The following is a 14,052-nucleotide window of genomic DNA, read 5'->3' as shown; positions in this document are numbered from 1 at the left end:
AGAAAACAAAACCTTCTCAACCCAAGCAAAACAAGGGATAAAAAACTATCGAAACCAAGGTCAAGTTAAAAGATAGGTAAAAGGAGCATGCAGAGGACAAAGACCCAAAAGAGGATATAATACCAAAAGAGCCAAAAGCTATACATGATGTAGAAGCATCCACATCAAAAGACACAACACAAACCACAACACCCATATGTGCAACACGGAATACAAAAACCCAAACGAAAATTCGATCTCGTCTCATGGGTAAACATAATGAAAATTCGATCTCGTCTCATGGGTAAACATAATGAAAATCTGACAAACCAAAGAATGTCAGAGAATGAAACAAGTTCTAGTACATCATTAAGTGAGGATGAAACACATTTTTACTCTTCGTTCAGTGCATCACATAGACCAATCAAGAAACTAGAACCCACCTAACCACCCCAAATGGATAATAATGATCACATGACATATATGAAATACAAAAAGCAAGCTCACGAGAGCATGCTTAGCTTGGTTGAATGTTTTACAGGGTCACCGGTTGTGATTGAGCCTCATAATGCCAATCCTAAAAGAACAACCAAGGTTCAAAGCCTAAAAGAGTACCGCTTTCCCTTTCAAGAGGAAGATATACTCTCTATAGAAGAGTCATTTGAGATAGATTGTACGAACTATAGGCTTCAGAAAGCACGCGAGGAAGATATACTCTCTATAGAAGAGTCATTTGAGATAGATTGTACGAACTATAGGCTTCAGAAAGCATGCGAGGAGTTCGATAATTCCCTTACAAGATTAAAACAATCTCTCAAAACCTCATTCGGAGGAATGCTCTCTTTCATGATAAAGCCAATATCACATCAACACTTGCACCTTTAATGGCTCAACTTGAGTTATACAAGGACATAATGAACTCCATAAAACAAGACTGTGAGGATTTGCAAGTTTCCAAACAGCCCTCATTAAGAATTGTCAGAGGGCCAAGTGTGCCAGTGTACGCATTGGGTACTCTTGAAAAAACTGAGACCCAAATAGAGGATGAAAGTGAATGGGAATATGAAACAGAAATAGGATCTGAATCTGAAATAATAATCGAAACACCCATGGTTCCTTTGGAAGATTCTATCATGGTATGGTTGGATTTTCCTACAGGAAATGATGTTCAATGCAAACATGCATTGATTAGCCCTCGAGCTAGTCAATCATAACATCGTGACAATAGACACTTGGGTGTTATTAGGACAACCTAAACTCATCCCTACAAGCAATAGTCTTGCAACAGGAGCCAATGGAAAAAACATTGAGGTTCCAGGTTCTTTTAGATACACTACTCAAACAATCAATGGCGATATGGAATCCCTCGAGTATGATGTCATCTTTGGTAGACCTTAGATAAGTAAATCTTTATATTCACTAGATGAATCCATGCAAACAGTCACCTTGAACACTCTTGCAGGCAATGTACAATTGCTATTCATGGGAGGAAGAAACCTTATAGGAGCTGGAACTTCCAACATATCTTACTGAAAAAGATCCCTAGGATTTTTGTTGGATTGGAAATTGCAAATAAAATCACCACAGCTCAAGCACAACTTTATCCAACACGAGAACACAATCTCATGACCTTAGAGCTATGGGATTTGTTAGGTCAACCAACACTCCACGGCCCATCTTGAAAGAATAAACTTTACACAATTCTTGAACATGCCATGTTTAGGGTACTTTAAACATACAATATATATTGAAACTAATCCCCTTACTTGCATTTTTTTTGTGGTTATGTGTTAGAAGTAGATTTAATCTTGGGGCATAAATGGACTGTTGTTGCCCAAGCACCACTATGCTTTGCTAGTGATAGAGTCATCATGATGGTCAACAACAAAAAGTTGGCAATACCATATTACCAGGAAGAGGATCCAACTTTAATGGATTTCTATGATGTTGAATGCAAACGGATACAAGCCTCTTCCACAAAAGCCCCTCTACACAAGGACCTACTATCTGCATCAACGACCGACTCCGATAAAGCATCAACTTCTTCAACCCCATCCTTACCTATGAAGTTCGATGCCAAAACCTCGTAATCAACAGCTATTCCTGAAGAAGTTCCCAGAGCCCAACCATCTATCTCTAACAGGGAACTCAAAGGAAAGACCCCGGAGCCTATGCATTTTCATCACAACAAACCTCAACAAAGGAGACAACCACATGCTCAAAGACCTCATCTCTCAACATCCACTCCATAAGAGACTCTAACCTCATCATCAACAATATCCATGTGTCTCAAACCTGCAGCCTCAGCACCAACCAAAGTCAAGGAGGGCCCCAAACCTTCCACATCAACCCTAAAAAAACTCCACCAAGACTCCCACAAATCACGATATCTTAATAGTATCAAAATGTGGGTGGAGAAGTAGCTACTTGTAGCTCAAGGCTACTATGAAGGTGCCAATCAAATTTGGGTACCTTGACAGTTAAAACCTCTTTCTCAACGTAGCACTCAAAAGCCAAGGAAGAAGAAGAGTACTCAACACCGTCCACAAAAGCCTATGCGAGTTCCTCAAAGAGCTCCACCAATGCAACAAGTGTGGGAACCAAAAACACTACTGCAAGCACAAGAGTACTACCAAAGAAATACCAAAGCTTGGGTCCTCGAGTGCCAAGGAAGAAGAAGAGTACTCAACAACACCGTCCACAAAAGCCTATGCGAGTTCCTCAAAGAGCTCCACCAATGCAACAAGTGTGGGAACCAAAAACACTACTGCAAGCACAAGAGTACTACCAAAGAAATACCAAAGCTTGGGTCCTCGAGTCCCAAGGAAGAAGAAGAGTACTCAACAACACCGTCCACAAAAGCCTATGCGAGTTCCTCAAAGAGCTCCACCAATGCAACAAGTGTGGGAACCAAAAACACTACTGCAAACACAAGAGTACCACCAAACAAAGAAATACCAAAGCTTGGGTCCTCGAGCACATAACAAAGTCCCCTAAGCTTGCACAAAGAAGAAAGCCTCAACACCTAATACAATATACTCTCCCATTGTGCAATTGAGTCTTGCTCTTGATAATCTCTCTTCCTAATGCATGCTAGTGAGTGTGTGTGAGTGAAGTGAGGTGAGAGGAGGGACGAGGAACCGTAGTGCAATGCGGCGGCGTGACAACGCTCACGCAAGAGACGTGGTGGAATTGCTTCTCAAGGAGTTGTAGAGCTTGGAGACCTCAAGGGTTACAAGCTCGGCCATTGGAAATATCCTCATGACAGTTCCTGTTCACCAAGTAATCTCTTTTTGGATGAGAGTTTCAAGGAGGGTTAGGGTGAACCATAACACCCATTTGTGTGAGTAAGATGGCAAAGCACCTTATGGTAGGCCAAGAAAGTGAAACCATGTTAACTTATAGAGTAGTTTAAATACCCCCCTTCCTGATGGTGTCCTTGCGTCACTAGTATCCCTTATGAGTGTGCAGATGTCAAAATTGTGCCTCATGGATGGAAAGAGGGCTGGAGTGAGTAACAACAAGATTCAAGGAAGAAGAGAAGGCAAGATTAGAAAAAGCAAGACCATTGGATTAAAGGCAATCATGTAAAGTGTTAGCATGGGGCATGGATTCTACATGCAAGAATAGGAGTGTCATGATGATAAAGTGCAGTTTATACCATTGGGTACGATCGATGGAAGGAATGGATGCTTGGATCGGTGTTGGATAGAGCACAAGGTAGGAAGGATTGATCGATGCTATGTGCCTAAGTGCCGGTGAATGGATGTGAGTGGTGAATGGATGTGAGTGGTGAAGATGATTGACTGCAAATCAAAAATTTGTAAGGGTTGGCTGTAAGTGGAAGGTGATTAGGGTTTGATGTTAGTGGGTGTTTCTTTTTGGGGTTTATGGTGGTTGGGTAGTTTGGCAATTGGACTATACAAGCAATGTATGTACACATAGAAGCCTTGTACTTCTAGAAGCTTAACAGAGATCCATTGTTGTTGGGGATCGGGTTTGGGTAGAACATTGTTGCATGGGGCCCTTGCTTTGACAAATCTCCACTTTATAGTTGGACTTCGGGTAAAATAATGCCTGCTCTGCTAGGTCTTTGCATGGCCATTGTACTTTGACAAATATCCACTTACGGTTGGGCTTTAGGTAAAAAAATGCCTGCTTTCAGGTCTTTGCATGGCCATTGTACTTTCTTTGGCTAACTAGGGTACTCTTGGGTACCCACCCTTCTTGGTGACCTCCCTTAGAGCCTAAGGTTAACTTTGGGGGGTGGTCTTCATCTTCTCCAACAAGGTTTAGGATCTCCAAAATGGTTTGAGGGATGGGCCGAGTGGACACACGACAAGGTGATAGTGTTACGTAGTGTTAGAGGTTACCTAAGGTGGTCGGTAGCTAAGTGGAGGACGAGGCTTGGGATGTTTAAAAAATCAAGGTACACTCATCCACCACTAAGGATACGATAACCATTCCAAAGGGGAGCTCAAGCTTCCCATGGTCCTTCTGAGGTCCTTCTTCACACCTGCCTACCTGACGATGTTATCCGTGGGTTGATCCATCCCCTTCCAAGGATGATGCTCTCTTCCATTATACCTGTGGGGGTCGCAAAACACTTACACAACACACAAGTTTAGATCTAATTAGAAAATCTACTTCAAAACAATCGATGATCATAGATGGGAAAATATTTACCAAACGACAATCGTTATTGTAGATGGTGCGAGGGTGGGTGGCCTAATAATGAGGTCCATATCTCCCAAGATAGCACGTTGTGTGATGACTAGCCCCATTGTCAACCAAGGTGGTCCATGCAACTAGGTGTTCTTTTTGGGAGAACTCTAAATTAAGGCGAGCTGGTTCCACCATTGGTTCTATCCCAAATACATTGAGCATGAACAAGGATGTGATTTTGGCACCATCCAAATAGTGTCCATGTTGAAATATACAAGTGAATAGGGTGTGTGTGGGAACAAACCCTTGGCTAGAGGCTGTAAAAGAGAATCTGTAAATGTGAGAGAACCTATGAAAAGGTGAGAAGAATCTACTGGGAGAGAATAAAGGGTAGCATGAGGAGATTTAGGAGGTGTGGAGATATTCTGGGAGAGATGGAGAGAATCAAGGAAAAGAGGTGGAGTGAATCAAGGAGAAATCAGTGGGATTAGATGCTTGGATGTAAACCCTATAAATTGAGGCATTGGCCTAATGAGAATCTGCTGGTTTTTGATTATCCATGCCTACATTAAGCTATCACTATCATGTCTTAATTATCATCTAATATCTTTGTTAATGATATTGATTCTAGCATTTGATCCACCATAGCTCATCACATTGCTGTAATTTTAACATGATATTAGAGCCTAGCCTAGAATCCATCAATTTGTGAGCCCATTATCTTGCTAATCATATGGCTAATTAAGATTAGTAGATAATTAGTATTTTTACCTCTTTTCAACCAGTCCACTGTAACCCCAATTGGAGGGGCTTGATCTCTCTCTCCATGAGCAACATTAGCTCAAGCCCTTCTAGGCATGCATAGCTATCTCACCTCCAGCCAAGAAAATCAGCGTTGTAAGATTCCTCCCCAGCCTCTCAAAATGTCCAGCATCTTCCCCTGTAATCAATCCCTCTTCAGAAATATAAAAGACTTGTTTCTAACTGTTTTAACCTAGAGAGAGAAAATATTCTAGAAAGAGAATATTCAGATTTTGAATATTTTTGGATAGAAAAATATCTCATCCTATTAAAATAAGTTCCCCTGAAACAGAAATTCAAAAAGAATTTTCCAATGTGCAATTGGAATTAATCGGAAATGTGTATAAAGGACCTTAGCCTAAGGGTCTAGACTTTCAGAAATTTTTGGATTATGGTCCAATTAAGGTTCCTATGGGCCAATAGCATCAATCCATGTGTAGAGAGGAGATAAATCCAATTTTGTAAAAGAAGATACCCAAAAATGAGTAAATGCTCACATAAGATGAAGAGTTGAAAATGTACAAGGTTTATTAGTAAAAAATTATGAGCAATATTAAAAGTATGACATATGTAAGGAAGGGGAGTTCTTTAAAGGAGGTGCATATTTCACATAAGATGAAGAGTTGAAAATGTACAAGGTTTATTAGTAAAAAAACTATGAGCAATATTAAAAATATGAGATATTTTGGGTATAATGATTCCATTTTGACACATATGTAAGGAAGGGGAGTTCTTTAAAGGAGGTGCATATTTCACATGCTTGAATGAGTTTTAAACTCATAAAAATTGAGATATTTCATCTCTCCTCTCTCCTCATTTAAGTCTAGTTCCAAAAAGTTAGCTTAACTGACCTAAAAATGGTCAAATATTGACCAAACTGATTTAGAAAATTCTAGAATCAGTTTGTTTGGTTAGGAGCTCAAATTTTCCTATAAATAGAAGCCTCCCCCTTGTTGAAAAATATATAGTGTTTATGCATCGTTACTCTACTCCACCTAAGCCAAGAACTGTGAATTCATTTAATAATTCACTAGTTTTTGGAGCTTCCCTCTTTCTTCAATCCCCATTAGTGGCTCCATCAACATACTTAACCAATTGATTGGTTGGGGGCCTCTACCGTGAACAAAGAATCAAGCAAGTTGTAAGGTAATTAGTGAATATTGATCTTTCTATAATTTCTCAATGTTTCTCTCTTCTCAACCCCTCTCAAGCTTGAGAAGTTTAATTGGTGTGGTTTTTTTTAAATGCTATTGAAGTTGAATAGTAGTGAAGAGTTACATAATGCTATTGAAGTTAAATTTCATTTATGTTTAAATTCTAATGATTTTTATGTAAATTCTCTCTCTCACTCAAGAAATGGTCATACTCATGACCCATTCTCAATCCAAATCAAGCTTTTCATAAAGCTTTTCCTAAACCAAGATTAAGCTATGCTTGAGGCCAAATTAATGGCTTTTTTCTATGCTTTTAGTTTATGTATATTAATGATTCAATCCATTATGGATTAATAATCCAATTAGAGATTATTTTAATTATTTCCTTAATGATAAGCATTATCCCTTAGAAAAATTGAGATTTATCAGTCATAGCAGCGGAGCTATGGCGAAATTTTTATAAAAATTATGCATAAAATAATTTCATTCAAAGCATAAAAAGAGGACTTCCTACCATATTCTAGGAATTATCATCCTAGATTAATTGAAAGAATTTCATTATAATCATGGAGACATTGAATTTTAATATCATGCATAAAGGATAAATTTTTATATCAAAAGTGTTATTTTTATCAATTTTTATTTTCATGCATAGAAGTATGCATAAAGGATAATTTTTTATATCAAAAGTGTTATTTTTACCATTTTTATTTCATGCATAGAAGTATGCATAATGGTTAAATTTTTATATCAAAAGTGTTATTTTTATCAATTTTTAATTTTCATGCATAGAAGTATGCATAAAGGAAATTTTTTTTATATCAAAAGTGTTACTCTTATCATTTTTAATTTTCATGCATAGAAGTATGCATAAAGGAAAATTTTTATATCAAAAGTGTTACTTTTATCATTTTTAATTTTCATGCATAAAAGTATGCATAAAAGAAAATTTTTATATCAAAAGTGTTACTTTTATCATTTTTAATTTTCATGCATAAAAGTATGCATAAAAGAAAATTTTTATATCAAAAGTGTTACTTTTATCATTTTTAATTTTCATGCATAGAAGTATGCATAAAGGAAAATTTTTATATCAAAAGTGTTACTTTTATCATTTTTAATTTTCATGCATAGAAGTATGCATAAAGGAAAAATTTTTATATCAAAAGTGTTACTTTTATCATATTGGATTTCATGCATATAGGTATGCATAAAAGATATTCTTTTTATACTAAAAGTGTGATTTTTCTCATAAATGGATTTTATGCTTAACTTAGATGCATAAGAGAAATTCTTTTATTCTAAAAGTATAATTCCCTACCAAATTGAAATTATGCATAAGAAGATGCATAAAAGATTGATTTTAATTTCGAAAGTGTTAGTCTCCTTAAATGGAATTTATGTATAAATAAATGTGTAGAGAAATCTTATATCAAATATAAGAATTCTCTTTTTTTTAAAAAAAAAAAGATATGAAATGTGATAAGATGTGATAAGAGGTGTATAAGATGTGATAAGAATTGATAAGATGCGTATGGAAAGTGATAGGATGTGATAAGAGGTGTATGAGATGTGATAAGAATTGATAAGATGCGTATGGAAAGTGATAGGATGTGATAAGAGGTGTATGAGATGTGATAAGAATTGATAAGATGCGTATGGAAAGTGATAGGATGTGATAAGAGGTGTATGAGATGTAAAAAGATGTGATAAGATGTGTATGAGATGTGATAAGAATTGATAAGATGCGTATGGAAAGTGATAGGATGTGATAAGAGGTGTATGAGATGTAAAAAGATGTGATAAGATGTGTATGAGATGTGATAAGATTTGATAAGATGCGTATGGAAAGTGATAGGATGTGATAAGAGGTGTATGAGATGTAAAAAGATGTGATAAGATGTGTATGAGATGTGATAGAATGTGTTAAGATGAGTTAGGATGTGTTAAGATGTATATGGGATGTGTTAGGACGAGATATGGTTGTATGAATGTGATGTGGATGTATACATGTAGATGTATATGTATGAATGTGAATGTTGATGTGGATGTGGATGTATGGATGTAGATACGGATGTGTATGTATGTATGTAGATGTATATGTATGAATGTGAATGTTGATGTGGATGTGAATGTATGGATGTAGATACGGATGTGGATGTATGTATGTGAATGTGGATGTATGAATGAGGATGCGAAAATGGATGTATACATGTGAATGTGGATGTATGAATATGAATGTGGATGTGTGGATGTGGAAATGGAGGTATGGATGTATGAATGTAGATGAGGATGTATGCATGTAGATGCGTATGTATGAATGTGAAATTGGATGTATGATGTGGACGTACGAACATGGATATGTATGTAGAATAATGAATATGAAGATGTATGTGAGATAATGTAGTCTATATGAGTGAATGGATGAGAACGAGTACACACTGAATGGAATGTGGAATAAGTAATGTGGTCCGAGAGTGGATAATATGGAAAGACAAGAGTTCGATTTAGAAACTGTATTTTGTGACTGTTTGTAAATGACTGTTTTATGTCATGAATGCTGGGGAAGCATTTTGACCGTCTTGTGGAATTAAGGTCATGAAGACCTAACTGTTAAAGTTGCAACTGCTGACGGAGAGTCAATGGAGGACGTCTCGCGTAGCAAGGTCGATCGAGGTCTTGACCAGCCTCGACTCGATTTAAATGGTGAGCTTCCGGTACGGTGGATGAGGGACCAAGGAAGCGGCCTATGAGTGAAGCGCTAGGTCACCTGCGAAGGATCCTAGAGGGTGCTGACCATACGGTGCTCGGGCTCTGGGTCGCCGAAGATACCCACACGTGCGTCGTGGAAGATATTGGAATAAGGAGTAAGAGTTGTTTTCTGAAACCGGGCATGGATCTGGTTGATTGACCTTGCTGGTCCTCAACAGATGAGTCCATGGCTCTTTTATATGGATCTGTGGGTTGATCTTGCTGATCTTCCACGGAGACTCCATTCTATTATATGAATATATTGCCGGTTACTATGAGCTAGGAACCATGGAAAAGGCCCCTGAGAGAACAGGTGGTGAGCGTTTTGGTTGCCAATGATGCCATAAGTATACCGATGAAAGAATGACTGGAAATAAGGATTCAACCAGAGACTTTGAGGATTGTCATCAGTGACATAATGGTTTTATTAAAGGATTGTTTTAAAGCTAGTTGATGCTAAGAAAAAGGCAATTTCATATTGGGTGTGTAAGTGGTATGACTAGTTTTATGTTTGCATGAACTTCCGGCTAGGGGGCCTTGGAACTCTTTTCCTTGGTACCCGGGACAAAACCTAACCAAATTCCAAATTGGATCCCATCACTACAGTGGTTGGGCGGTTGGCTAACCCATGGGATCGGATGGGGTTAGGCTGGATTGATGGATCCGTAAATCGAGATTTAATTTCTATTATTACGATAGATGAAGTAAATCCCGGATAGAAATTGTTCTATGGATAGGAATCAACGGCTGTGCCTCTTGATGGGGAAAAAAGCGTTGATCCCAATGATCCAAGTGCAAGTTCTTCCTTGATTTGACCAAGTACCGTTAAAGGTGCAGTCAGATCAGTTTGATCAGTAATGATCTTGACTACGTTAGAGTAAAGAGTTATCCTGGTGGAATCGCCCGTGCTTTCCGGGTAAAGGAAGTTTTTCCGGTTTCGGTTTTGGACAAACCGACGGATTAGTCTCTTGTCCGGATATCCGTGGGCGAGGCCCCGAGTGTGGGACCCCTGTCCCGCGCGAGAAGTGCTACTTCCGCTGCTAGTACCCCGAATCCGTTGCTCGGTGGGAACAGGGATCTTACAGTTGGTATCAGAGCGAAATTGAAAGCTAATAAGGATAATTAAATTCCTATCTGAAATTGGTAATAAGAATTCAGAAACAACATTTTCATAATGTATTTTCATTCCGTAAGCTTCTTTAATGGAGAAATTTTAATCAAAGAAATTGTTTTTATAGATGGAAGTTCCACATTTATCTGGTATTTCCGACCTCACCCAGTCTCAAGATATGATTGCATTTGCCTTCGAGCATCTCATCTCTTCCGCTTCAACTCAAACAAGCCGAGCAAGACTCGCACGCCATTTCGCGGATTTATATTTTCCTACCCCAGCGGAGAGAATACAACATAGGTGGTTTGCAGGGCAATATGTCCACGCCCATTGCAACCGCCGTACAATGCTGTGGCAGAATCTCTCATTGACTATGATCCTGTTAAAGCTGAAAATGGTGCGTGGTGTCATTCTATATCATTCGACACCTCGAAATTTTAGACTTTCATGTCGAATTTATAGACTCCTTAGTCGATTTATCCCTAAGGAGAAAATAATAACTCCCTTCGCAGTTAGAGAACTTATGTAACAGGGCATGACTATGGCCCAGTACCGTCGTCTTATGCGTCTCTCGAAGAGATTTTGAATTTTGGAGCCGAGCCACTCTATGTAATTATTGCAACTTGTATATAAATATACAAATGTTTTTTTTTTACGGACGATCGGATAAAGAAAAATCTATTTATCAGACTTAAGTCATAAATCTCCAATAAGATCAACTGAGGAGCAAATTATGTCAAAAGTTTATCAAGACGCACAAAAAGGTTGTAATTGTTTGATATAATTCATACAAATTGTTAATTCAAATTGAAATTTGTAAATTAGTAATTGGGTCTTCAATTGGAAGTACCGCAATTGTATGGAACCCTGACTTGCTTGAGACCTAGACATGATGGTATTTACCTTATAGTTTCGAGTATCATGACTATCCGTATATACCGAGGGTATAACTGCAGCTCTTTACCGACAGTATATACGAGTAAATCTAAGACTTGAAATTATAAGCATTAATGCTATCCAGAGGATGATTTTGAATGTGGTTGATATGATTTTTAATTCTGTTTGAGAATTGATGAATTGATTTGGATTCTGATTGAAAAATGATGATCCCTGAAATTTGGTTGAAATGTAATAAGCTTCAATGAGGATGAATGGGATGAGTCCCTGTGATGATATTCATAACTGGAATGATGATAATGATTTCAGCAAATCACTATGAGATTAGTGGATTGTGCTATCAGATTGCTACTATTAATACTTGACTTGGCGGATCAAGTTAAGGGATGACAAATTGAGAACTTGCTTGACTAAAATTCCTGTGGAGGAATGTTCAGAAGAAAATTTTTCGGTCTAATGGACCATTATCGTGTTAAAGATATGAATGATATGATTTGAATGAATTGTTATTGATGAATTCTATATAAGGGATATTTATCCCCATATTCTGTTGGGTTGACCGGAATATAAGGAACCCCAGAATAAATTGGATCTTAAGTAAAAAAAGTTGTCCTCTACTTGCGAGATGAGGACATCTTGCACCTTTTAAGTGGGGTAGAATGTAAGATTCCTCCCCCAACCTTAGAGGTATACAGGAGTAAGAATCTCCCTTTATGATCTTATAATTATTCTCTCTCTAAAATAATAGGAAGATTCTGTTTAAAAAAGGAAGAACCTTTTTCCTGAATACTTCTCAAGAGTCCCACCTTTTTTAAGGATTCAGAACAACGAGTTCAGAAGTGAGAATCGATGTTTTGGATATCAAGGTTTTGGTCTCGAGTACGGCCCAAAAGAAGTTCTTTATCTCCTGGGAAGTATAAGAAGTTATCTCCCAGATATTGTGGACCAAAGGAAGTAGGTGATTTAGCTTACGAACTTCTTTTATCTCCTCATCTCAAAGTTCTGAATGCCTTCTATAGAAAAATGTGCCAAACCCAAATCATGGAAAGACGGTAAAACTTCAGTGGCAAGTTACCGTTGGCTTCTAAGTTACGCTAACTCCTTCCTTTATATAAGTCGTAACTTTTACTTGTCGTTCACAGTAATCTTACTCCCATCGATCTCCTCTCTTTCTTAATCTCCTTCATGGCTTGGCAACAAGAACTAGTTTTATCCATAATGATTCCTCACCTTCAAGACGCAAGTGAGTCTGTGAAGAAGGATTTTATAGAACAGTATGAGCGCTCACTTTTTCCTCACCTAGGAACTTCTGTAGCGCAGACCAAATGGCGGACCTATCAAGACATAACTAGGGTAACACCCTGGGGTCAGCAACATTTTCGTAACAATGTCCGCTTAGCCATGGTTATTGAAGCTTTGGGTTTGGGTCCCCGATACTACTGCGTCATGAGATCAAGGCATCCTGGGTTTTCTGAGCGGGTCTTCTTACTGGCGTGTTTTCTTCCTCATGAGAAGATATGCCTTTACCCCGTTTTTGGCTTGCCTCTCAGAGGTCCTTTTGTTAGAACACCTCATACCACTGAGATAGGCGCAGCAATAACCCACAGAATCATTCCAATAGATGAGTTACCTTATACTTGTGCAGCTTGTGAGGACTGCTTTTGTGACCATATGATGGACGGGCTTATGGAGGTGTAAAGAGTTCCTCTATCTTTACTGTATAAGTTCCGAGAATGAATAAAGTTTAAATCTTGTTCGTATTATGAATCTTGCTCTCTTTAAGACTTATCTTGGTGGTTAATCTTGATTAAAATTTTTCTTTAAGTCTCATATTCGTGAATCTTGCGAAATTATCACAAGTTGCGAGATGAGGACATCTCGCGTTTTTTAAGTGGGGTAGAATGTAAGATTCCTCCCCAGCCTCTCAAAATGTCCAGCATCTTCCCCTGTAATCAATCCCTCTTCAGAAATATAAAAGACTTGTTTCTAACTGTTTTAACCTAGAGAGAGAAAATATTCTAGAAAGAGAATATTCAGATTTTGAATATTTTTGGATAGAAAAATATCTCATCCTATTAAAATAAGTTCCCCTGAAACAGAAATTCAAAAAGAATTTTCCAATGTGCAATTGGAATTAATCGGAAATGTGTATAAAGGACCTTAGCCTAAGGGTCTAGACTTTCAGAAATTTTTGGATTATGGTCCAATTAAGGTTCCTATGGGCCAATAGCATCAATCCATGTGTAGAGAGGAGATAAATCCAATTTTGTAAAAGAAGATACCCAAAAATGAGTAAATGCTCACATAAGATGAAGAGTTGAAAATGTACAAGGTTTATTAGTAAAAAATTATGAGCAATATTAAAAGTATGACATATGTAAGGAAGGGGAGTTCTTTAAAGGAGGTGCATATTTCACATAAGATGAAGAGTTGAAAATGTACAAGGTTTATTAGTAAAAAAACTATGAGCAATATTAAAAATATGAGATATTTTGGGTATAATGATTCCATTTTGACACATATGTAAGGAAGGGGAGTTCTTTAAAGGAGGTGCATATTTCACGTGCTTGAATGAGTTTTAAACTCATAAAAATTGAGATATTTCATCTCTCCTCTCTCCTCATTTAAGTCTAGTTCCAAAAAGTTAGCTTAACTGACCTAAAAATGGTCAAATATTGACCAAACTGATTTAGA

At 37.7% G+C, this 14,052-nt stretch overlaps 1 protein-coding gene across 1 annotated transcript in view; it reads right to left on the bottom strand.

Moving 5' to 3' along the window:
* Positions 1 to 4,499: 4,499 nt before the first annotated feature.
* LOC147629638 (uncharacterized) overlaps positions 4,500 to 14,052 on the bottom strand; it is a 70,451-nt gene continuing 60,898 nt past the window's right edge. Inside the window, exon 5 of the mRNA XM_086811928.1 lies at positions 4,500 to 4,566. Coding sequence (XP_086668054.1) covers positions 4,500 to 4,566 — 67 coding nt within the window. The remainder of the gene's footprint in view (positions 4,567 to 14,052) is intronic.

Source organism: Cibotium barometz, chromosome 17 (assembly GCF_041138505.1).
Source record: "Cibotium barometz isolate CiBa-2024 chromosome 17, ASM4113850v1, whole genome shotgun sequence".
NCBI lineage: Eukaryota > Viridiplantae > Streptophyta > Polypodiopsida > Cyatheales > Cibotiaceae > Cibotium > Cibotium barometz.
This window is presented reverse-complemented; position numbering and strand designations above follow the sequence as displayed.